The sequence below is a fragment of the Homalodisca vitripennis genome, chromosome 6, assembly GCF_021130785.1.
Source record: "Homalodisca vitripennis isolate AUS2020 chromosome 6, UT_GWSS_2.1, whole genome shotgun sequence".
In the NCBI taxonomy this organism is placed as follows: domain Eukaryota; kingdom Metazoa; phylum Arthropoda; class Insecta; order Hemiptera; family Cicadellidae; genus Homalodisca; species Homalodisca vitripennis.
The window spans coordinates 13,075,017-13,102,213 of record NC_060212.1 but is presented as its reverse complement, the minus strand read 5'-3'; the positions used below and the strand labels follow the sequence as shown (position 1 = coordinate 13,102,213).

At 34.4% G+C, this 27,197-nt stretch overlaps 1 protein-coding gene across 1 annotated transcript in view; it reads left to right on the top strand.

Moving 5' to 3' along the window:
- LOC124364113 (kelch-like protein diablo) overlaps window positions 1-27,197 on the top strand; it is a 49,772-nt gene that overhangs the window by 2,660 nt on the left and 19,915 nt on the right. Inside the window, exons 2-5 of the mRNA XM_046819314.1 lie at window positions 5,968-6,019; window positions 13,520-13,761; window positions 24,893-25,077; window positions 25,822-25,985. Of these exons, the coding sequence (XP_046675270.1) occupies window positions 13,580-13,761; window positions 24,893-25,077; window positions 25,822-25,985 (531 nt within the window). The 5' untranslated portion in view covers window positions 5,968-6,019; window positions 13,520-13,579. The remainder of the gene's footprint in view (window positions 1-5,967; window positions 6,020-13,519; window positions 13,762-24,892; window positions 25,078-25,821; window positions 25,986-27,197) is intronic.

The window sequence follows — 27,197 nt, the reverse complement described above, 5'->3', positions numbered from 1 at the left end:
GCTGATCATTTTGGACGATCTGGCACGGGAAAGGGGTAGGGTACGATAAGCGGGCCCCGTTTTTTATATCGAAGAATGTAGTCTTCGATAGCTAATATTCGCATCTCAAATCCTAGACTATCAGTCGATATAAAAGTATCTATAGTCCTCAGTAACAATCATGTTTTAAATTAAAATATGAATTTAATATTTACAGTGATCAAACAAATTATTATAAAAAAAATATTTCACATAGTGGAGTTTTCGGTAAGAGTCGCAACATGTTGAAGCCACAAAAACAATATATTTTATTTATGTCTTATCATCTTTCAAAGCAATGTCTTGTAGTTTTCTAAAATTGACTGCCATTTTTAATAATTAAAATTACTTATATAAAATTGAAATAAATGAATAAATGAATTTATTTCCCATAAGTACAAGGCAGCAATACAATATTGGAAAAAAGCGAGAAATTAATCTGGCCACTTTATCCAGTAGCGTGACCAGTTGAAACTATACAAAATATAAAATACATGGACATAGTATATCATAGTCTAGCATTTAGAATACTTATAAAAGAAAATCACCAACTGTAAAATCTGTGAGTTTAACTACTTACAATAATTTGGAAAGAAGAAAATAATATTAGTGGATGTATAAGTAATATGATGTAAGTTAAGTAATACATGAAATTAATTGATAATGAATATGAAAATATTTATTAGTCAATAAATACATAAAATATTTAATAATAAGTAGGTAATAAATATGCCTAATACATGGGTTAAAGTTAAATCTTATATCAGAAAACTACTAGTAAGAAAATAACAATTATTTATACTACTTAATTATGCTAAGACATAATTAAGATATTCTACATCTTGTTGTGAAGAAAGCCAAGTGATTGTTTCTTTGCAAAAGTGTTTGAAATTTTTAATAATTTTGATTTGAAGTGGCAACTGATTGAAATATTTTGGACCTAGATATTGAAAGGAGTGACGAAAAATAACTTTGTTAACTTTGGGTAATTTAAAACAGTTATTTACAAGACTTCTTGTATTGTGAAAATGGTTTGGCGTTGTGTTTTCTCTATTCCCACTTCTGATATAAAATAATCTCAAAACTTTAAAAAGGAAAAGATGCTGAAAGGGTAAAATTTCTAATTGTTGAAATAATGGAAAAGAAGTAGTTCTTTTGGTTTTTTAAGAATTATACATAAAAAGTAATTTTTAGTGGTTCTTAACTTGTCTATTAATGTTTTGTATGTTCCTCCCCAGCATGGTAAAACTTATTGCAGTCTTGAGTTGACGAGGGCAAAATATAGTGATCTCAAGAGTGTCAAGTTACAAAAATGTCTAAAAAAATAAAATTTTCTAATTTGTGATCTTAGTTTTGCGTGTAAATCTAATATATGAGGTTCAAAAGTCAATTTTTCATCGAGCAAAATTCCCAAATATTTAATAGTTTTTACTTTTTCTAAGGGCTGGCAGGTACATATTTGGAAATTACAGGATGTGGAGTGAAATATCAAGGGGGAGGGTAGATCAAAACCAAAAAAATCAAAAGTTATAATCTTGGTCTTATTTACATTAACCTGCATTTTATTTGCAGAACACCATTTTCTGAGTATTAAAAGATCATTGTTGATTAAAATGTCTAGTGAATTAAGGTCTTTGTGAGTATAAAAAAGTGCAATGTCGTCTGCAAAAGCGATAATATTTCCATGGAAATTAAGGTTCAACAAATCATTAATAAAAATTAGAAAAAGGGTGGCTGAGGTCACAGAACCTTGAGGGACACCCGTTTGGACAATTTTTGAATCACTAAAAGTGTTTTTACTTGTCTCCTTTCTTTGATAAAACTATTGAACCAGTTTAGAGCAACACCTCTAATTCCTGCTAGCTCTAATTTTGTTAGAAGAATTTCATGATTCACTATATCAAATGCTTTTTTAAAATCAATAAAGAGGCCAACTGTTTTAAGTTACGAGTTTAAACCGGTGAAAATATAATCTGTTACTGCAATTAATGCACTTTCAGTAGATCTCCCTTTAATAAAACCAAATTGTTTACTGCTTAAAAAGTTCGTTCTCATTAAAAAGTTATTTACCCTAAAAATGTATAAGTACCCTACGTGTATTATTTTAAAGTGTTTACAGCTATTGATATAGACTAAGTTAACAATTCAAAATAATTAATCAGTATCGATTGATTATATCGATGGTTATGATTAAGTAATATCGTTTGCCAATTTTGATATAAAAGCCGGGTCTGCTTATCATACCCAACCTGGGAAAAGTACTGATTAGAAATGCTCTTGGCCATCAGTGTGGGCTTGCGGCATTAACCACACTTGTGGCATTAACCGCACTTGTGGCATTAACCGCACTTGTGGCGAAATTTAAACATTTTTCGGGATAGCCTAGTATTCTACCTCAATTCAAACTCTGATCACGTCAGCACTTGTAAAAACTAACTTTAAATTTTTTTTGTACTTTGGTATTTTCCGGAGGTTACTATTTTTGGACGAGTTTTCCTTATTAGGGACCAAAATAAATTTTATTATATGTTAATAGTACTTTCCTTGTTGTATAATGAATTGAAAAATACCTGATGAGTACTTTCTGTTGCCAAATTGCCTAAATAGGCCTAGGTGAGTGACCCTTCAAGTAGGCCTAGACACACAAATTACTTGTGACTTTCGAATAGTTAATTGTTGTTCTTTTAGTTTTTATTTTCATTGATTGTCATGCGCTTGATTCATTTATAATTTTATTATGAATAATTACCTTCTCCTCTGGGATTTACCTTGAACAGAGGAGGAAAGTTTTTTTTATTGACAGAATACATGTGGCGAATGGGAGTGGTGGTTATTGGGGGAGATGGATTCACTGATGGCCAGGGGCATTTTCAATCAGTACTTTCCCAATCTCAGATCACATCACAAACCGTCCAATTTTCTGATGTCAGATCATGTTGGACAATCTGGCACGTGATCTAAGGTCGGAAAAGTACCAATCAGAAATGCTCATGGTCATCAGTGCGAACTAGTAATTTTTACATTAAGTTAATACAGTCTGTTTTTTCTAATATAGTTTTTTTATGCAAATAAATAAATATACATGTCTGTCTATATTTTAAACGCATTCTCGTTCAAAATAAAATACAAAATATCTAAAATGACGGGTCAATCTATATGAAGTGGTCCTATAAGGGTTGCTTGACTATTTTAAATTTTTTCATTTTTTTATATGTTTTTACCATACTAATAACAGGTTAAAAAATGACTTTTAAATGACGTTTATGCATGGTGGCAATTTTAGTTTACGAGAATCTTGCGATATTTGGCTTTGTAGACATTAGCGTTAAATTGATTACACTGGATTGGATTATGCTAGAGCTTCCAAACCAACACCATTCTTTTCAAAAAGATCCTTCTGCAATACTTGTTATCTTCTTTCTAAAAGCAAATTGTAACTCCGAAAATTGTCCCCAAAGTTAGGTATTAAAAATTGGCAAATTTCACTATTTGGAAGCTTAAAGAACAAAGAAGGGATGATTTATCACAGTTCAAACTTTTTTTCAGTTATATAGCTTACCTTACTAATATAAAATAGAGTGTTAGCCTTAAAACATGTTTCCTTGATTTTTATGACGTTAGTATCAAGAGTGATGGGTGGTTTAGAACACTCCTCTATAGGTAAACTGCTAGCAAAAAAACCTTGGTTGATTTGTTCACGCAGGGTGGGGTAAATACCGTCGCCCCTTCCAAGTATCCCCACCACTGATCGGCGCTTACTCAATTTGATCAGCTGACTAATCCGGCTCAGTCGGTATCGTTCACCGCTGTGACCCGTTCAGTTGAACCGGTCAGTACAGAGTTACTGAACCTTCCCGCTAGAGCGTGTTATACCGGTCATCGTGTTTACTGAACAAAATGAACAAATGAACGTAAGGATCTTCTAGTAAAAAAGTATTCGAATAGAGGAAGAAACAGCATATCGTACAGTGAATGGATAGATGTATAATAATAAAAATGTATTATTTCAGGAATCTATTAAAACTTATTTAAAAAATGTAATTGTAAGTTACCAGATTTATTGCTAAATATTTTAAATGTTAATACTTATAATCAATGGACTTGGTTGATTGATATGCCTTTGATTTATCATAAGGGAGACTCCCTAGTCCCCCTTTTGAGTTATACGATTACGGGTTTATTCTTAATCGGTTAGCAGTGAACGAAAGTAACGACTGAACAATTTTAAGGACTTAGTGTAACGTAATGCATAAACTCTATATTTTTGTAGTTATTTCCATATTACGATGTTAAGCTATTTTTCACGGATAAGTGGTTTTAAATGAACTTAATAATAATATTATAAGTTTTAAACGATTATTTAAAATAATATATCTGGTTTGAAACAAATATCAAACTTATTCAATTGGCAGGAAAAAGTGAACAAAACGTTCTAGGTGAACGGGTCTTTTGAAACATTCTAATCTGGATCACTTGACTACCCGTTCGAATTGAACGACACATCTCTAATGGCCACTGCCACTGCATGGCTAACCTCAAAACAAAATGCAAGCTTCCTCAATACATCTATGGCTACATTAATCTGTTCAATTAATATTTTACGCTTATACTGCGACACTTGTATATGCCTATACAAAAAATATATAGTTATAGAACAGGTAAAGTAGCTGCAGTGTAAACAAAACTGTGAGAGGGAGACACGATCCACACAGCTGATAAACAGATACAAGAAGGTGCTGACTATCTGTTATTGTACTATTTATTATTGAGTTTTTTTAATCAATTTATTCTCTCATAAATCAGTTAATAATTTACTTTCTGTTGAGTCTGTATTAGTACATGTATTTATTGTTAATTATCTACGCTTAGTTAAATGTAAGCTAGTATTGTTTCATCTCGGCCAGTCAGGTTTTTCACTTGAATTAACATTATACTGTGAGCTAATATTTTATTGAAGATTTGGTGATGTCAATGCATTTTAATGATGTTAAGATGACTAATAAAAGTTCTTGATTCTTGTAAATTTAGAGAAAAGAATTGAAATTTATGCTAAAAATCATTCTACATTCACACACTTTAATTCGAATTCTCCAATTAAAGTGTATGGTTTTGAATTTCTCCTTTTTGAAATTTGTTAGTTTTTTCCTATTACTTAGAGCTAAGAAGAATGGAATAGAATTGTATAATTAAGATTTAAAGAATTGATTTAGACGAAAATAAATACAATTTTGTTTAATTTAGAGAAATAAAAGATAACTTTGGGTCTAAAATCATAGCAGAATTAGAAGGTTTTTAAAGTACATTTACTAAATAGATTTTTAAATGTTTAGGTGATGTAAAGATTAAAGAAATAAATTAAAAAGATAATTTACATTGGATTATTGGAAAAATGACGAGTATAGATAAAGAATGCAAAGAATGTAAGAATGTAAAGGAGTAATTTTGTAGAATAAAGATTTTTCATTGAATTTTGTTTTCAATTTTCTAGATTTTATGTTCATTTTGAACAAGTTTTTATATTTTGATAAATTTCAAATTCATTTTAACAAATTTTGGATTTTACATATTTTACATTTATTTTCACCAAATTTTACTTACATTAGCATTTTTCTACATTACTTGAGCTGTTAAACAATAAAAGAGTTTCAGATTTTCTGTTTGTTTGTGTACAATTATTCATGGTACCGTACTCAAGACAGTAATTGTTCATTTTTGGATTGCTCCTAAAGTGTGCCAGGAATGACGTTTTTTAATCTACTTGTGTACATTACATAGAATTGAGAAATATAAATTTTATCTTAATATATTTAAAACAGACTTTATATATTCACAAGCATTTCACTGAAAACCAGTTTATACAAAACTTGTGACATGGGATTTTACATTGCAAAAGTAAATTTTAATGTGATACAGGAGTGTTTATTGACAAGCCTTTATGATATGTTACAGGTAACAGCGGAAACTGCAGTTTCCTCTAAGGCAGGACTGAGGAAGGTTAAAAGTAAGTTATAAAATTAAAATATTGAAAAGTATCTTTATATTTTTATAGTTCAAAGTTTCAATATAAAAATGTAGTGATATTATTCAAAACTAACAGTTACCTGTTGCTTCACATGCAATTTTCAAAGTTTAAGGACCTAGCCTTCTTATTGAAAGAATTTATGATGAAATATATTGGAGCTCTATGTCATTTTTCAAATATAAATAGGCATATATTATAATATTATATTTCAGTGTTCATGGTTTCAAATTTCAAAAGTGTATGAAATTTTTACTGGTACTTATTGTATGTTTAGCTAGTGTAGGAGCATACATTTCTGGTTCGAATTAACTTCGCTTCTGATGCCACAGTTAAGTTTGTCTGTACTGATGCCCCTATCAAGAAAATGTGTATAGACATAAAGGTCTCATAAATCTACTTTGGTCAAAAAGTGTAAACTTCCGGTTGCTTCATTTTCAGTTTAAGGTATTTCAAGGGCCATGATTGGGTTTGCATTTTTGCCTCGATCAACAAAATATTTACCAACAGAAACCAATTTCACCCGAAAAGCGTTACGTTCGGGTTTGCTGCATCGGGCACCTGGACTTTCGAGAGATTGTTGTTCTGGCTCATGGCAGAATGATATTGCAGCAGGTGTCGTGCTGGTGTTAGTTGGTTATATTCTCTGTCAGGTAGTCATAATGCTTCACCATGTGGTTCTTGTAGAACGTGATATTCATTTGTGTTGCAAGAGCTATGTGATGTTGTCTACAAGCTCTCATTTTTAGAGATACACTGAAGCCTTATTTTTGTTTGAGTGCCTACGTATTTTGGGGCCTGAGTTGAATTGTATCAGGATAATATTGAAAATGGTTCTCTAGTGTCTTTTTACAGAGTTCTCAACTCAATCTTGTCGGTTTTTTAAATTCATCATGTCCTTTATAAGATGGAATTTATCTCTATCCAGAATCATGTGTTTTCTGTGAGTTTCAGAAATTTTGTGTAAGGTGATTTCTTTGTGATTAAGATTCTTATGATTAGACAGTTCCAGAGTTTTTTCTGGGTATATTTAATATTTTAACCCTTTGCACGCCAGCCCATTTTCTAAAAGTACCAGCCAAAAACGCCAAGGCATTTTTCACCCTCTTCGCAAGGTTTCGTATAAACCTCCATATGTTTTTTATTTTTCAACATATCTTAATGATTTTTGTACTGTTCTTTTTCTTAATAAATTCTCTTTCAAATAAAATGGGGTTTAATATTTTTTATTATTAGTTTATGTTTGTAATAAAAAAAGTTACACTAAAAAATATTTTTTAATTTGTAAAAAACATTTTTTTGCACACTTAAGTGATTTTCAAAAAAATATTTGGTGCTTTTCAGTTACACAGCACTAAATTATATATAATTCTTAACCTAATTATACAATTTCAAATGCTTACCTTATGTACTATTGTGATTATGACGTTTTCCCTAGAAGTTGACATATATGTAAATTTGGTCAGATGCAAGTAAAGTATTATACTGTATATATATTTGTAAATTCACTATGCTCAGAACTAAAAATGTCAAACACACAAAACTAAATCACCATTAGTTAGTCTTTTACTTATAAACATCACAAAACTAACAATTCACTGAGCTATGTACATTATTTACACTTTATTGACTAAGGCTTTTTAGCATCTGTGTTCACCAAAACAAAGGGGGTGAACACCCCTCTTACAGTTCTTACAAATAAGTCTTGATTTCTTCCTACGCCCTCCAGCTGCAGTACTTATTTTACTACATACAGCACAGTTCCTCTCCATATTCCCTGGTAAATGTTCTAAACCAAAACCATTTGGTCCGTCTCCTCCGACCATATTTCGGGGCTGATTATTTTTATCAAGCCACTCTTGAGAAAGGTCCTCAATAATACTAACAGTGAACTGAAGCCTTGACATTTGTTTCCCAGTACAATTTTCCTTATATATTATATACGAATTCAGGATCATTCGGGCAAACACATTAAATGTGACTTTCTTCCAGTATTTTACTGTCCTTCGTTCATCTAGGTAGCAATACAACATTTGGTCTGACCCATCAACACCTCCCATGTAGTGGTTGTATTGGTCAATCATTTCAGGTTTTGTTTTTGTTTCTTCCCTATTATGCCTTTTTCTAGTTTTTTCAACAGTCCTAGGAGTACCCTTTGTAGACAGTAATATAACAGGTTTCTTTTGACTTTTTTTGTCTCTGTAAGCTAGCATAAGAAGATTCTCATTTCTCATATAAAGTGATTGACCAACATCCAGTTTTGCCTTCATTGGGTCAGGTATTCCCTTTCTGTTTCTCCTGATGGTTCCTGTTATATAGGTAGATTTGCTGAACAAAAATTTTGCAAGAGGTATAGTGTTGAAGAAGTTGTCTACAAATAAGTGGTAACCCTTTTCCATGTATTGTCCAATTTGTAGTAATGTTTTGACAACTTTGTAGGCTAGACCATTTTCATTGTTACCATCTGCATCTCTTTTCCCTTTATAGCAGGTAAAAGCCAGGCAATATTTAGAGACAGAGTCACATAACATCCACAACTTGATGCCCCACTTGTGGTGGTGTTTGTTTGGTAAATACTGAATAAGTTGAGAGTGACTTTTTGTCCCTACGAGACTTTCATCAATAGAAATCTCCCTATGTGGAGTGTAGTGAGTCTTGAATAGCCTATTGACATGTTCTAATAGGGGTTGAAACTTTCCTGCAGGATCATAACCAGGCTGATCAGGTTTAGATAGAGTACGATTATCAACTATGTGGAAAAATTGAAGGATTGCTTCAAACCGATTTCTACTAAACATATCTCGAAACCAAGGGCTAGCCTGTGACTTCATGGTTGACCAGTAACTATTTATTGTTGGTTTTTTGTTGAGACCCATATTTAGGATGACTGCTAGAAAAGCTCTCATTTCTGAGAGTGAAACAGGTCGCCATTTGTGTACTCTAGCTCCAGGAGACAAATTTGGATGGCTCTGCATGTATGCTGTTGCATATCGATTAGTTTCAGCAACAAAGGTTTGCAGCAAACCCAATGTAAAAAATAAATTGAAGTACTGGACCGGCTTTGCATCACTTGGTGGACAGTGTTTTGGTCCAGGAATTTCAGAAAAAACAAAGGATGTGGTATTGCCTGGGTCCCCAATATCATTTGTGATTTTCCATTCATTTAGGCCTACATCAGGAATTCCTTGGTTGACATTTTGTTGGTTGGTAGTGTTATTAGGCCTAGGTCTGACCAAATTATTTTGATCCAAACCAGAGGCAACAGGCACAACATTTGAAGGCCTACCTCTTTTTGTACCACTAGGCCTACCTGCAGACGTGGAGGGCAAGTCTAGGTCGTCAGAAGAATAATCCGCATTATTATCGGAAAGTACAAAGTCCGGGTCTTCGTCCGTGTCATCTACTGGATCACAAATATGTTCTTCACCACCAGAATCTGAATCGGCACTGGAATCCTCTGACTGAGAAATGTTGTCAACAAAATCGTCACTTAGTTCGTCTTCCAAAACGTTAAATCCGGCTTCAACTAATCCACTAAACAACGTATTTTCACTCGCCGGTGACCTTTCCCGCTTTCTTTTACTCATTTTACTAAGTATAAAACAACAATAAACAATAAAACAGTTATAAAAACGAAAGAACTGTGTAAAACACGACGTGTAAACAAACAGTACGATCGGCAGCGCAACCTCGACTGTGACAAGTAATCCAACTGCCGCACAGCTGAAATAAAACACAAATACCACCGAAGTAAAGACTCCATAGAGTATTAAATCGTTATAAGCGTATAAAGCAACTAATAGACAATCATTAGATCGAATATCATGCCGATCTGATGTACTAAAACAAATTAGAAAGAGAAATTCGTGACGTCCGTGTCACACGGCCGTCGGCGTTTTTCGATTGAGTACCCGACGTCCGTGTCACACGGACGTTGGCGTGCAAAGGGTTAATAACTTTTTCATAATTTAGTATTGCAATTATCGTGTTCTTTAAAAGCTTGTATAAGTTTGGTTTGTGATTTTTTATCTTTAGCAAACTGAAGTTCAGCTTCATGTAAAGTTTAAACTAAACTGAAATTCTTATTTATTAGTACTTCAATCTCAGCTACAAGTTCTTCATATTTTATTTTGCCAATTTCATGAGTGTTCTTAATGTGCTGAGTCAGTTGTTCAGTTGTGAGTTCTTCATTTTTATATAGCTTTTTTAAGTTTGCTGTTTTTAGCTAACAGAGTACTCTCAGCTTCAGCAGCTGCCGTGAGAGATGTTTCTAGATCATTGGAATCTTGATGGTATTTAATCTTTAGCATGGACTTTCTCCAATACATAAGTATATACTTACAGTGCGAGATTCAATTTTGTTAGTCATTGATAGAGATTCAGCTTCAGAAATGTTATTTAAAGTCAAAATCTGTGCTGTGGTAAGCTTGGAAAATCATCTTTACGGTTGTTGCATTTTCAATTACTTTATTGTGGTAGAAGTCATTTTGTTTAACTTTTTCTCTGATATTCCGACAGACACCATGATGCCACAGCTCACTAGAACCATTGCACTTTAACAATTGAGAATGTGCCACAGGACTTTTTTGTGCGTATTCTGAATGATTAAAAATAGCAGTATCAGGGGTTTGATTTTAAAGGTAAATTCTTTGTCAATTATTATGATATAGCTGCAAAATGACACAATGCAGTTTTGTCAGCCAGGTTTGCTTGATTCATGTTTTTATGAAAACGGTACACAGTTTGTAGTTGTTCCAGCTTTGCCTGGTCGCTGTTGTCTGTATAGATAAAAGCTGATTATGTATCTCAATTTTTAAAGATTTTTTTGTATAGATTTTTAAAGTTAAATCTTAGGTAGTTGATTTGGTCAAGTAGTAGGTGTGAGGTCTGTTTATATATAGACTTTTTTCTTTGTCAATATGCAATAAATAGTAGCTACAGCAATAGAATGTATGCCATAGTAACAGTATTGGTTGGAGTGACAGTGTCAAAGGTCAGTTCACTGAGTGTATGTCAGCAGCTGTTGCTGTCAGGGGTCAACAACGCCTGACAATAACACACTTGTCTGTCTGGCAACAGTTTTGGACTTGGTTCTGACGTCACTGTCCAGCTTGTCAGCATATTACTTATATAAACTAAATATTACTTTTGAGTGTTTTATGGAGCTTCTAGTTAGTTATTCTTTAATAAATGAAGACATTGAGTTATGTGCTTTCTAGTTTAATCAACATCACTATTAATTAGATATTTTAATGTGTGTTGGTGCCATCTATAATGAGGTCACCCTGTGAGTATCTTCTTTGTTGAATTGTTTTAATCTTGAAATAGTTGTGTTTTCTTTCACTTTAACAGACTCACGGTTGTTAGTTAGAGATGGTGTTTGTAGAATTTCAATTAAGGTTCCCTTTCATGTATATAAAACTGTTTACCAATTGTCACAGAGGCTAAGCGTCATCAAACCAGTAAAGAGTACTAGGATACATGTTCTGATTTCTTTTTCAGTTACCATTTGCTGTCTGTGGTTGGTAGGTGAAATGAAAAGTAGGGATTTCCTGTTAAAACATTCTGTCAAAACTTGGGAAAGTCACAGTCTCAATTTTGGGTTTTGTTGGCTGAGAGTGACATATCCTGTAACAAATTTCTTGAAATCCAGGAATTGTACACAAATATGTTAGTTGAGGTGTAAGACTATATTTTTCATGTTAGCATTAGTAAAGTATTGATTTATATTGTAACAGTACAGTAATTGTCAGTCACCTCCATATGATGTTAGTTGAATTTTTTTTAGGCAAGTATGTCCAAATTGCTAGGGAAAGAAACATTAATTGTAATAGTGTTTAATCATTTAATATTAAATGCTTTTTAAACAATAAAATATTTTTCTTTGTAATCTAGTATTGTATTTGAATAAATTCTAGAATTTAGCCTACAAAATTTTAATCACAGAAATTGTGACTTTGCACTGTTACAAACGAGTTCAGTTGTCACATCTGTTATTTTTTGTCAGTATCAAGTGCATTAGAGAGGATAAGTTGTACACATTAATGATTAGGTCTCCTGTTTGTTTGATAACAATGTGATATTTTTTATGAACATTTACGATTACTTCTTTTACTTGTATTTAATAACGGGTCTTTAATATTAATGTAATTGATGAAGATAAGTGACATAATTTGAAGATAAAGTGATAAGTGATTAATCTTAATCAGATTTCATTCAGGGGTGAGCGCTTTTACAAGACGTTATTTCTATCGTACTGTACAAAATGGCAAATTTAGGGCCATAAGTCTTTCAATTAACCCTTCGATTAAGAAAAAACATTCTGTTAAGAGGTAAAATTTTCTCATACACCACTAAACCAAGCACAATAAACTTCTACACTGTCTCAAGATAGATGTATACCTAATTATATATAGGTATTATTTTTTTCATATACAAAATAAAAATTAAAAAGACTTTTTAATATAATAATTAATTTGATTTTTTAATTTAGGTAATAGCAAACTGATACGTTTATACAGCACATGTGTGTAAAGTTGTTGTACACAAGTATAAACATTTCATATGGCTATGTCGAATAGTCCTTGAAATAAAGTTTACATAAGTGTATTCTTGGTTACACAAAATTAATGTAAAGAAAATATTCAAGAAGCATTTCTGTGAATTGTACGTTTCTTAGTAGGAGTTAAAAATACTCCAGGAAAATATTAATGTGTTCTTTATTTTCTGCTTCTTAGTTTTTTTTGGACAGCCTTCTTGTTATCCTTTTTAAATTTTGACCCTACCACTCTGGCAGCTTTCAAAGTTGACATTCTGATGATGTCTTTTTAATCCTTAACCACAAACTTACCAGGTTGAATATCTGGATGTCTTTTCAGGACGTTCACTTTAGCTACTCATCACTCATTAAAGCATAAATAACAGTTAATAAATAATATAATAGCCTAATCTGTTATCATAGCTGGAACAACAGCTGAAGCTAATGCAGATTGAAAGAAAACCAGAGTAGCCAACCCACAGCAAAAAATGTAATAGTTGATATATTATATATAGTAAAACTGTTGTTATATTGCAATAGTATATGACTGTGACAAGTATATAATTAATTTTAAGTTGGTAAATAGAAAAGAACTACCCATAAAAACATTTATTTTAAAGAAACATATATATATATATATATATGTTTCTTTAAAATAATGTTAAAACATAAGTTAAAAAGTACAGATTTTTTTATTACTTTTCGAGTATTAAATAAATATACCCATAATATAATGGAATCAGTGACATAAATTGCATGCATAAGTCTTACTCATGATTTATAGTAACAACGCTTCCATAGGTGTCGTTAACTAGATCATCTGTTTTCGGAATTCATGACAAGTCCTGCCATTTTATGTTTAAATGGACAGATGAGCAGAAATTTGTGTATGAGTATATTTAATTCCCTGGTCCTCCTCCGCTAAGCGCGATGGAATGTCGCAGATTGACAACGTGTGGGGCTGGGCTTCCCCTCCTCTGCGACTGCAAGCGCCACGCAGTAGGATGGGAGAGCTGGTGTTGGACAGAGACAGAGACAGAGAGCGGGCTCCGTCGCCGGCCAGACTCGCACACACGTCAGAGAAACATCCCCGTGGGACACTCACCGAGCTGAACGTGCTCCGCCGGCACCGGGAACTGTGTGATGTCGTCCTCAATGTTGGCGCTAGGAAGATATTTGCTCATCGGTTAGTGTTTACTTACTCAAGTTAGTTATTAGAAATAACAGTTCTGTATTGTAGTGCATTATTTAAAGGACAAATACAAAATAATTATTTCGTAGATGGAAAAAGTCTCAATAAGACAGGGAAATAGTGATGTAAATTATGTCGTCATTAAATTCATAATTATTATTACTTCAATAGTCAGTTTTACCTTTTCTTTGGGTTGATTATTTATTTCTTTTTTATGATCCAATGAATTTTTCTAAGTATTTCCTTTAAGTACTGTACTTCAGGCAAAATCAATGAAACCTCATTCTCAGTGATTCCTCCCATCAGATTTAACCCTGCAACTGGCTTTAAGCGATGATTGACGCATTAACTACTGTTTCAAATAGTACTAAGCTATTTTTGATGCATTAACTATGTTGTAATATGATCTCTCACAGCAAGTCTATTTTTACTTTGAACTAAAACATACTAACTTTTAAGATAAGGATCAAAGGTTTCATATTATACCGTAACACATTATATAGTTACATTGTAGTTTGTTCGTAAAAATTCCCAGTTGAGAGGTGACGTTCTACACGATCGTGAGTTACGTTATTAAAAAGAGTGTGTTCTTGTCTTTTAGAAACATAGTTTCAATAACCTGTAAGCAAATAAATGTTTTTACAATAGTTGTTTGAAAATGTTATGTTTTGCAAAATCCAAAATTGGCTAATGCATCGAAAATAGCTTTATTATAATTTTTTAACCCTTTTCACGCCAACCCTTCTACACGGACGTTGGCCATTTTGGTGAAAACGTCCAGCATCTGCAATACTAGTACGGTCGTTTTATTTGCGATAGTTGGATAATTAAATCGTTTGAAATTCGACTATTCGATAGTTAAATAATTGTATCATAAGTTATAAATTATTTTAATACTCTTTGGAACAGTTATTTGCTTTGATTTATAGTATTTGTTTTGACTTTGGTGGTAGCAGCTGTTCCGATGATCAGTCTGTGTTGTAGTGTAACAAGCCGTCTGCATCGTGCTGTTTATGTTTATATTTGTTTGTTTATATTGTTTTCTGAAGAACATTTTATGTTTATTACTTATATTTATATTGTAAAATGAGTAAACGAGGGCGAGATAAGTCACCAGTTAGGGAAAATAACTTTATTTAGTGGACTAAATGAAGCGGGAGTGAATGTTTTGGATGACGATCTCGGTGATGAATATGTAGACAATATTTTAGAATCTGAGGAATCAACTGTAGATTCTGATTCTTGTGAAGATGAACATATTAGTGATATTGTGGATGATACCGATGAAGACCCTGACTTTGTGCTGTTGATAATTTAGGTTATTCATGAGATGAAGAACAGTTACCATCTACTGTAGTTATGATCTACATGTAGGCCTAGCGGTAGACCGAGGGGTAGGTCTCCTCATATTCTGCCAGATACTTTTGTTGCCGATCAAAATAATTTATCTAGCCCTAGGCCTAATAATATTACAAATCAACAATAGAGCCCAAATAGGCAATCAAGCCATTCCTGAAGACTGTAATTGGAGAATAACTAATGGAAATGATGACCCTGGCAATAGTAAAAACTTTGTTTTCACTGAAATATCTAGCCCAAAACACTGTCCTCAAGGTGATGCAAAGCCGTTTCAATATTTCAATTTAATTTTTACTCTAAATTTACTCCAAACCTTTGTTACTGAGACTAATCGCTATGCCAATGACTACATGCAAAACCACCCAAATTTGTCACCTAGTGCTAGAATGCATAATTGGCAAACTGTTTCACTTGCAGAAATCAGGGCAATTTTAGCTGTCATCTTGAATATGGGACTCAATAAGAAACCAACAATAGACATTTATTGGTCAACACTAAAGTCGAAGTCAAGTCCTTGGTTTCATGAGATGTTCAGCCGAAACCTTTTTGAAGCCATCCTCCAATTTTTTCATTTAGTTGATAACCATACTCTCTCTAAAACTGGTGAACCTGGGTATGATCCTGCTGGAAAGTTTCAACCATTGTTAGAACATGTCAATAGACTGTTCAGGACTTTTATACTCCACATAGAGAACTTTCTATCGATGAAAGTCTTGTTGGAACAAGAAGTCATTCACAGCTGCTACAATATCTCCCTAATAAACACCACCATAAATGGGGTATCAAGTTGTGGATGATATACAATTCTATTTCTAAGTATTGCCTAGGATTTATATGCTACAAGGGTAAAAGTGAGGATGGACATACTGAGCATGGACTTGCTTATAGAGTTGTTACAAGGCTACTGAGCATCGGACAATACTTAGGGAAAGGCTACCACTTGTTTGTAGACACAATTTTTTCAGTTCCATTTCATTAGCTAAACATTTATTTAGCAAATCAGCTTATATAACCGGGACTATTAGAAGAAATAGGAAGGGGATTCCTGATCAAATAAAGGCAAAGTTGAATGTTGGTCAAGAGATGTACATGAGAAATGATAACGTACTTATGTTAGCCTATAGGGACAAAAAATCTCAAAAGAAACCTGTAATCCTTCTCTGCACAAAAGGTACAGTAAAATCTGTAGAAAAGGTAAAAAAGAGACACAATGGAAATGAAATACAAATGAAACTTGACATGATTGATCAGTACAATAAGTACATGGGAGGAGTAAATGGATCAGATCAGATGTTTTACTGTTACCTGGATGAGCGAATAACACTCAAATATTGGAAAAAAGGTTACTTTCAATGTATTTGCTGCCCGCATGATTTTGAATTGTTACATACTGTACAAAGAGAATTGCACTGGGAAGCAGTTGTCAAGGCTTCAGTTTACAATAAGGATAATTGAAGACCTATCCCAAGAATGGCTTGACACAAACAATCAACCCCGAAATATGGCCGGTGGAAATGGAGTGAATGGTTTTGGTATGGAACACTTACCTGGAAATAAAGAAAGAAACTGTTGTGTGTATAGTAAAATTAGCACTGCAAGTGGAGGTCCTAGAAAGAAATCTAGATTGATATGTAAAAATTGTCAGAGAGGTATTCATTCTCTCTGTTTTGGACAGCACCGGTGTTAGGACATTTCAACCTACTTGTAAATATGACTATTAGTGTTAGTTTTTTGTTTGGAAAGGACAAAAAGACAAGTAATATTGTGTAGGTGTGCAATTTTCAGTTTTTTAACTTATTATAATATATGCTACAGTTCTATTAGTTTCCACCAACATCACATCTGATTATACGTATAAGATTTTTTGAAAAAACAAAAAACATACTTCCACATAAGGTAAGCTTTCAAATTTTGTACACTAATAGGTTATTAAATTTAGTTTATTGATACATGTTGATTTTTTACAAAATATGTGTTTCTTGACCACTTATTTAATTTAAGTCACAAAAAATTTTTTTGTTTTAATTTTGTTGTGTCAAGAGGATTTTCAAATACATGTACATTTATGCTAATAATGTGTGTGTGTGTGTGTGTGTGTGTGTATTCCGAATTTATGTTTAATGAGATAAACAACAGTGAAAGAATCATTAAATTATGTTAAAAAATAAAAAAGTTATGCCACATTATGTAAGCCCTTGCAACAGGTTTCAAATTTGCCTTGGCTCTTTAGGCATGTACTTATTGAAAATGGGCCGGTGTGCAAAGGGTTAAATATATTGTCTTGAAGTAGTGAAAATCGTATCAAAACAAAAAAGAAATGCACTAAGCAACTGTATCATCATTGAAAACAGTGAACCACTCTATTTTTGTTTTGTTGCACTTATCTAGTAGATAAGAAATAATCATCTTCTGGTTGCTGTGGTGATTTCTTGGTTTTTATTATACCATTGTCAATACTAGTGTATTGTTTGTTATTTATTTGGATCTTTTAGACTTATCATTGTTTAGTGTATATAAATAAACATTTGTGTAGTATTTTATAAATAATTGAAATGAAAAATGTAGAAGTTTGTGTAAGGTTTTAATTAATTGATTGGATTTTTGTGGAACTGTAAGTTGACCTATGTTCATATAGGTTCAATATTTGTATTGTTGAGTAAATACATTACAAATTTCACACGAGTTTTAATTTGAACAGAAGCAACATTAGGAATGTAGTGGGTAATGAATTAAAAGACGATGCTAGTGTTGTAGTTGTAGTAGAAATCTTATCTGACTTGGATGAACCATTGCCTAATAAATAATAATAATAATAATAATAGTGTCTGATCCTACCGACAGAAAAAGAGGTGAAATACATTTTTGTAAACTTATGTTTAAATGTACTTTCCAGATAAAAATACATTGTTGTAAATTTTTGTAAACTTATATTAAAACATACTTTCCATTGGCCTATGCATAATTTTTACATTAAAGCAACATTTTTATCTGAAAAACTAGGCCTTTATTTCACAGTTTTTATTTTTGTTAAAAGTACAATTTTTCTACAGAAAAATTTTATAAAACCAACTTCTGTAAATTTTTTTCTTCTACGCATTTCTTTTAGAAAATATTAGTTCATCCAATAAAATTCAAACTGTGAAATAGAATTACATACAAAATAGTGCAATCCGAGATTTTTGCAGTTTTTGTCGTTGTTATAGATATATTTAAAACTTTTGTATATTTTAGATTTATTCAAATAAATTTCAAATTGCATACTAGGTTGATATACTTTGGAGAAAAAGATTTTCATTACAGATTTTGTATGTTATAAATTTATTTTTAAAGGTAAAGTTCAAATAATTCGATATTTTATTATTTGTTGTATGTATCTTTAAAAATAGATGAGCAGTGAATAAAATAAAACCCCTTACAAAATCACCTAAAAGTGCCTGCCATTTTGGGACAAATGATGGTCGGTTCCAGGGTTAACCTTTTGAGTAAAGTGGCCATTTTCTGAAGTTACATGAGTACAGTGACAATTTCCTGAAGTTACATGAGTACAGTGACAATTTCCTGAAGTTACATGAGTACAGTGACAATTTTAATTTACAAGCATTTGGGAAAACTATTGTACAGTGTAACTACCCAAAAGATTTCATAATTGCTTTTTTTTAATTTTAGTAATGAAGTTAAAAATGTTTCATACATTTCTGTTACAGCCGGAAAAATTAATAAAGTAAAAAGTATATTGTGTAACTTTGCAAGTTTGTTAGAAAACTCAAATTTGTATGATCGTTATGTGTAATATTTTATACATGTTGTTCCTTGCAATAAAATAAATATGGCATTGTAATACAAATGACTTCAGTTATACCTTTTACTGCTACTGCTATGGACTGTACCACACATCTGTCTAATTCATATATTTCACGGTCGCCATCGGGAGTTTTGTCTGTCTGTTATTATATAATTGCTTCAAATTATAAGTTGATAGGAGCAATAACTGATATGCGAATGTTGAGTTTAGCTCCAGTTCACCTTCCTCTTACATGCATCACCTGGAATCTGATGCTATTGCAGACTTGATTCCTAAAATCTGGAGTTGAGAAAGAATGAAGAAGCTGAAAACAAACTCTTTGCATTGTTTTGACATCAGAGATACCTCGACTACAAAATGTAGTCCAATCTAGGTGAAGAAGTATTCTCATTGGCACACAATTGAGGTAATGAGAATTCCTCTTATTTAGGGTTCTTTGTCGCTGACTATTGATTGGATCTCCTTAGACGAACATGAGTCAGATTTCAGGAGTCAAGTATAGATGACATCATCAGATTTCAGATGCTGTACTTAAGAGGAAGGTGAGTGAACTGGAGCTAAACTCAACATTCACATTAAATCAACCCTTCCCACCATAGCTGCATTATGTGTAAATAAGTGATGTGTAAGTATTGTTCCTTTGGATTAATAAATAACTACTAGTTTTCACATTGAATGAACTGTCTCATTGTTGCTTTATATGACAATAATAATAATAATAATAAACTTGTTTCATCATGGCACCTCATTATTGGCATATAAGCAACATTTAAAAGTACGTTCAACCACTATGTCAGCTGTGAACATAAAAGCATTGTCTGGGTGACAAAGTTGTTGACTAACCAAAGAATTATGCTCTGTCTGACCCCACAGCATACCAGTTGAAAAAGGACTTCCTCAAAGCACAAAACATCTATAATACTACAGGTAGGGAGGAACATAGGCAAACTGCCATATTATTAAAGAAGGAATAACGATCTCCAACTACGTCTCTTGAGGAAACAAAAACACAATATCAACAATTGCAACGGCTGAAAACAAAACAAAATTCAATATGGAATTTTATTAATCTAGAAAGAAAAGCAAAATCAGACAACAGTGCCTTAACACATCTCAACATAAATGGAAACATAGTATCTGAACCATTGGAAATGGTAGACCACTTAAACACTACTTTATTAATGCAGCCGATCAAACAATAGCAAGTAAAAACCCAAATACTAACCACTTAACAGAACAATCCCACAGGGAAATATTCCCAAACTTAATCCTAAGCCCAACTGATCCAGAGGAAATTTCCAAAATTATTAATGAACTTAAACCAAAAACTTCCTCAGGTTATGATGAAGTCTCCTCTAGGCTATTAAAATTGTGTAAAGACGACCTTATAGAGCCTTTAGTTCATATTGCTAACAAATCATTCTCTACTGGAACCTTTCCATTAGCTTTGAAACTTTCAAAAGTATATCCAAAACACAAACAAGGATGTACAGCACAACCATCTAATTATAGACCGATATCCTTAATTCCAACCATATCAAAAGTTTTTGAAAAAAATAGTTCTATCTCGTCTTTTAAAACACCTAACAAACAATCAACTTCTGACAAAATACCAACATGGTTTTATGCCTGGAAAATCCACAACCACTGCTTTGATTAGTCTGGTGGAATTCATCATTGACCAACAGGAAGAAGGAAATACAACTACTGCTATTCTGCTTGACTATAGTAAAGCTTTTTGATTGTCTTGACCACAAACATCTCCTTAAAAAGCTGTCATCACTAGGAATTCGGGGGGGGAACAACAAAAGAGTGGTTTAAAAGCTATTTAACAGACCGAAAACAACTGGTGGAGATAAAACACTATAACAATGGAAAACTAGAATTAGTAAGATCACATCCGAAGAAGATCACAAGAGGAGTCCCTCAAGGATCGGTTCTAGGCCCTGTTCTGTACATACTCTTTACAAACGACTTTCCTAAACTCCTTGAGCTCTATTGCAACTGTTTAATGTACGCAGATGATACAGTGTTATTACTTGGCAGAGAAAACACAGAACAACTAGAAATTGATTCCTTCACAGCCATAAATATGGCAATCCAATACTGCCACAATAATGACCTTGTCCTCAATGAAAAGAAAACAAAACAACTAGTACTAGGAAGAAACAGGAAAGTTGTCACACGAATACCAGAACTTGATGAAGTTAGCTCCACCAAATACCTTGGAGTTACAATTGACGAAGACTTATCGTGGACACAAACACATCAACTTACTCTGCAAGAAACTTAGCACAGGACTGTATGTGCTGAGAAGAGTGAGAAGTATAAGTGACACCACAACTACCAAGACTGCATACTATGCACTCTTTGAGTCACACATACGCTATGGAATAGCTGTACAGTAGACCTCCCGTAAGTTCGGCCACCTCGGGGACCGGACCCTAGGCCGAACTTTAAAAGCGGCCGAACTAACCGATGCCTATTTAAAAAATGCCCATTTATTGTTTGCAAGGGTAATTTTTCAATAAAAGTTATGAAATAACCGTAAAATTAACCTTTCCAAACATTACCAACACAGAATTAACTACTAAACTAATTTTTAAATTTGTACTTACCAATAAAACACGGTAATACTGCATATGTTGGGAATCAATGCGTGTAGGAATCAAACACTTGCACATAGAATACAACACAGAGTAACGCTTTATTTACAAAAACCACAGACCTAATGAAATAAAATAAAATAATACAGTAACTGCACTGTACATTGGTGGTTTAGCTTCTTAACACTTAAAATAATCTGTCACTTTTTTCTGAATTTTTTTGTTTCTAATGATTTTTTATGTGCAAACTCACGCCACTTCTTAATAAAAAATTACATCGACTGCAGTTGCTTCTTTTTGCTGTTCGATGTAAGTAGCTGCCAGTTGCAAAGCTGCTTTTCCTTCAGCGTGGCTCATTTTATTTTCTTCGTCTTCCTCTTCAATCTCAGCACCATCTGCGTCGTTATTCATCTCGTTGTCCTGGCGAATGACACACTCGACGATTTCGTCATCATTTCAGAACCTCGTTGTCTAGCTCCTTTTCCATGTTGATCCACTCCAAAACATCTTCTTCAACAATGGGACCACAGTTCGTAGTTGCTGAAGGTCGTGCAATAGAGCTGCATTGTCATCAGGTTCGCCATCAAGAATGTTGTTTGGCTCATCTGCTGTTGTGTTGTTTTGATCTACGCTATCTTCTATATTTGGCCAAAGTTTTTTCCAAGACTTTACAAACGTGGATGGTGGTATTTCGTCGTATGCCTTGGCCGACATGTACACAACATCCTTCATGTTAACTGACTTCAACACTTTGGTAAGGTCTAAGCTGTCATCAGTCTCCAGTTTGGAAAGAACTTCCGAAAGTAGCTTTACGACGATACTTCCTCTTGAAGCACTCAATGACCCCTGGTCCATCGGCTGTTGAAGACTGGTTACATTGGGTGGTAGGAACAGCAGTTTAATTTCTTTTTCATCGTCACACTGAAGATGTCATCATGAGTAGGCGCGTTGTCAAGAAGTAGAAGTGCTTTGGCGGGGAGTTTTCGATTTTGCCAAATGTTTTTTCACTTTGGGAACAAATTCGCATACAAACCATTCTCTGAACAAGTACGTGTCCATCCACGCTGATTTCTGTGACCGATAATACACTGGGAGAGCGTCCATGTTTATGTTCTTAAACGCTCTCGGTTTTGCTGCTTTGCCAATGACAAATAGGGGTAACTTGTGAGTCCCCGAAGCATTTGAACACAAGGCGACTGTTATCCTGTCTTTGCTGGTTTTAAACCCTGGAGCAGACGTTTCTTGCGGGGTGGCAAATGTTTTTCTAGGCAGAAGTTTAAAATTTAACCCAGTTTCGTCAATGTTGTATATTTGCTCTGGGCAAAAGTTTTTCATCATCGATAATTTTTAAAAATCTTGCAGAAAAGTCGGTGGCCGCTGTTGGGTTTGCTGATAACTTCTCACCACAAACTCCAATAAAATGTACGCCGTGTCTCTTTTTCCAACGAGAGAGCCATCCATCACTAGCCACGAACGCCTCTTCTGGTTGAAGCTTTGAGTGTAAGATCATGGCCTTTTCTTTTAATATTGGTCCACTTAATGGCGTTCCTCGTCTTCGTTCTTGAACGAACCACAACCATAGAGCATCTTCCACCAATTCGTGTTTGGCCTTCCTTAGTGTGCAACCGCTTTTCTAGAACTTTTTCGGTATCAATTTGTGTACAAAAGCCTTTCAATACTTTTTTCTGTTGCGTCGCCAGTCGTTGACTGTACTTTTGCCCACGTTTAAAATCCTTGCAAATACTTTGCACGGATTCTCCTTTGTCTAATCTCTCCAGAGCTTGTAGTCTCTGTTCCATTGACTTGTACTTACGTTTACGCATTTCACTCATTTTAAAAAACAGATTAAAACACGATGCAAAACAGTTTTTGTTCAAACACACACGCACACACACAAAAACTATGAAAACAACAGTACTGTACATACACAAAAGAAATCACAGAAACCCACGAGTAAATAAACAACAGTACAAAACGCAAACTAAAAGAAAATAACTGACTTTGTAGGTCTACTGTAAAAATGACGAGCACCACCCAGTAATGAATGTTCGAGACGAACTGATGAGCTGTTTGACAGAGCAGTAAACTAACCAAAGAATACAACGGCACTGTTAGTAGAGACGTGCTGCCCGCTTTCTGGCTGGCGCCAAGTGCGTGTGACTCATGCTCAGCCGACCGGCCCGACTAAGCGGCGGCCGAACTAACCGAGGCCGAACTTACGGGAGTCTACTGTATGGGGAGGAACAACTAACACTAACCTACAACGTGTCTTCTAAAAACAAAAAAGAGCAATCAGAATTCTAGGGAACCTTCAACCAAGAGAAACATGCAGAGACACTTTCAAGAGCCTGAAGAATCCTCACAGTCATAAGCATCTACATTCTAGAAGTTGTGACTTATATACACATCAAGGCGCCAGACGCGGCAAGAAATGGAGCACAGATCCACCACCATAACACCAGGCACGCAAACCAACTACTGCCTTCCTGTGCATCATCTTAGTAGGACTGAGAAGAAACCCAGCTACACTGGCGCCAAAATGTGGAACTTCTCTACCAGAAGACCTTAAGAAGACAGAAGTACAAAAGTTTCCACGCCGCCTGAAGAGTTGGCTTCAGGACCGACCCTTCTACAGCCTAGCAGAGTTCTATAACTGGAAACAACAATTTCAACTAGCACTAACTTGAAATTATTTTACCACTTTGATAGAGCATTTTAACACAAACTTTGACATGTCCATTTTTAACTCCAACTTGTTTCGTTTTGTATCATCAATGTTAACTTTAGATTTTTTCATTCTATTTCATATGTACATTTTTCTCTGTAGAAGTTTCATATGCAGCCAGATTGTATTCATTTAAACCACTGCTTTATTTTTAATGTTTAACAGTTTTAACATTTGTGTCAAGTAATAATCACTGATCATGTAACATTACATGTTTTATAATATGTTAATTAATGTTCTACACTGTAATAGTTTAGTAACTTTGTATTTTGACGCCATTACTAATCTTAACGATTATGTAAATAAAGAAATTTTGAATCTTGAATCTTTGAATCTTGAATCTTGAAGAAAAATATAAAATTCGTTTGTTGATAGTTTAGAACTGAACACAAGCTGCAAAATATTTGAGTGTAAAAAATAATGTTGTGCTATAATTATTAAACTACACATTGTCAAAATTAGCAACTGTGGCACTTTATTCACTTTTTTTATTGTCAAAATTGATGGCTGTGGCTTAATTTGCCAATTGATGAATATGAATTTTTGCTCTTTTGAAAACCACTTATAATTAATTAGTTACAAGTCTACTGTAACAGTTTTCTGCACACTTAACAACTGTTCTGTGTAATTCAGGGTCATACTGTCGGCATGCAGTCCATATTTCCGAGCCATGTTCACCGGAGAACTGGCAGAGTCAAGGCAGACCGAAGTGACTATCAGGGACATTGACGAAGTGGCGATGGAGCTTCTCATTGACTTCTGCTACACTTCGCAGGTCGTCGTCGAGGAAGCTAATGTACAGACGCTTCTGCCTGCCGGTACGTTTGTAGTTAAGTTACAAGAGTTAGAACAAAAAGGTGTCATCATCCATATTATTGATGATCATACAGATCATAGTAAGGTCACTACAAAAAACTATTTAGCTTTCTTTAACTATAAAGTCTAGGGAATGCACATACCGTCGCTCTTGTTTTTAATTTACTGCCTGCGTGTAGTGTTAGCTCCACTTTGTGTGTCCGACCGTTTTTGTGTCTTTCATACCATCAAAGATTAATGAGGGGACTTGTGCACTGTTACTAACTTGTATCTAACGTGTGTCTGAGTATGTTTATTAGAAAAGACTGAATATTTTATTTTATTCTCATAATTTGTAAATATAATTAGATTAATTTCTGTATAAAAACACATAAAAATGCTAAATTGAGAGTTTTTAATAACACTTCTACTGCAGTAAACCCAAATACCTAAAAAAACTCAAACAAAATGAAAAACTCACTTTTTAGGGCATTCTTACTAAGAAAAAACCCACCAGTCATAGGGTTGAAACCAGTATAGGAGTAAAACACAAAAACACCAAAAAAGAAACTGATTCAGAGGATGTTTTTTCATTATCTAACATTAATAAATTTAGCATTTTTTAAATTTTTACAAATAAGTATTTTCAGAGTAGTTAATTGTTGTTTGTTGTCCTCAATATTGTCATGTCCAATAAAACTATTATTCTTATATTTTATACATACCAGGGTTTGTTAATTTTTACAATTTGTGATTTTGTGTGACAGCCTGTCTACTTCAGTTGGCGGAGATTCAAGACATCTGTTGTGAGTTTCTGAAGAGACAGCTGGATCCGTCCAATTGTCTGGGTATCAGGGCGTTTGCGGATACTCATTCCTGCCGCGAACTTCTCAGGATTGCCGACAAGTTCACACAACACAATTTCCAAGAGGTGAGTACATTTCCTTTTCTACTTCATACAGATTGTAGAACCAATTGCCTGGGAATCAGGGCGTTTGCGGATACTCATTCCTGTGGCGAACTTCTCAGGATTGCCGACAAGTTCACACAACACAATTTCCAAGAAGTGAGTAATTTTACTTTCTCGTTCTCGTATAAGCGCTTCGCGCACACCCCTCACCACCCAAGCCGAGGCCCAACAAGCCTAGCAACCAGCCTGCTGAGTCTGACGTAAGCTGTGACATGTTCAATCCATCTCGTCGTCTTCTCGCGAGTGGTGGTGCCATTGTGCTATGCTTTTTGAAGACGAGTAGTGAGTGACATGGTGTTAGGATGGCTCCAACGCCCCCAAACATCAGAGGGCACAAGCGCACGTGTGTGAGGGCAATTTTCACCTTCGAAGCGAAGCTGCAAATTTTGAAGAAAGTCGTTGAAAATCCTCTAAGATCCAAAGCTGATCTCGCCAAGGAGCTGCATATCCCTGTAACTACACTTCAAGAAATCATCAAGAGCAGGGAGAAGATCCAGACCGCTGCCCTTACGGGAAACACGAGGAGGTGGAAAGTGAAGAACTCTACGAAATTCCAGCGGCTTGAAGAGGCGCTCAGAGTGGATCGCCCAGGCGAGAACCATGAAGAAGAGGGTACCGCTCAGTGGCAAGGTTCTGAAAGAAAAGGCTAAGGAACTTGCACTGCGGTTGAAAATTGACAACTTCGCTGCACCAGACGGGTGGCTTAGCCGCTACCGCACGCAATTCAATGTCTCCTGGAGGAAGGTTATGGGTAAGGTGGCCGACGGCAACGAGCAAACGGTGGGAGTGTGTATAAATTGGAGTCTGCCCAGGATCCTGAGAGGATATTCATTGAGAGACCAGTACAATGCAGATGAGTTTGGCCTTTTCATCAACCTTCTGCCTGACAAGACAATGTGCATTGATGGCGAGAAAGTAAGCAGCAATAAGCAGAGTAAGGCTCAAGTGACAGTTTTGCTGTGCAGTAACGCCGATGGCAGTGACAAGGTGGTGCCGTTGGTGATAGGCAAGTCCGCCAAGCCACGCTGCTTCGCAAACATTTGGACTTTGCCTTGCACCTATGCGAGTCAGTGCAAAGCTTGGATGACGGGCACGGAATTCTGTGCTTATCTCTGAAAATTCGACGCCCGGATGAGGATAGAGAAGAGAAGAGGCATGTCATCCTCACTGTGG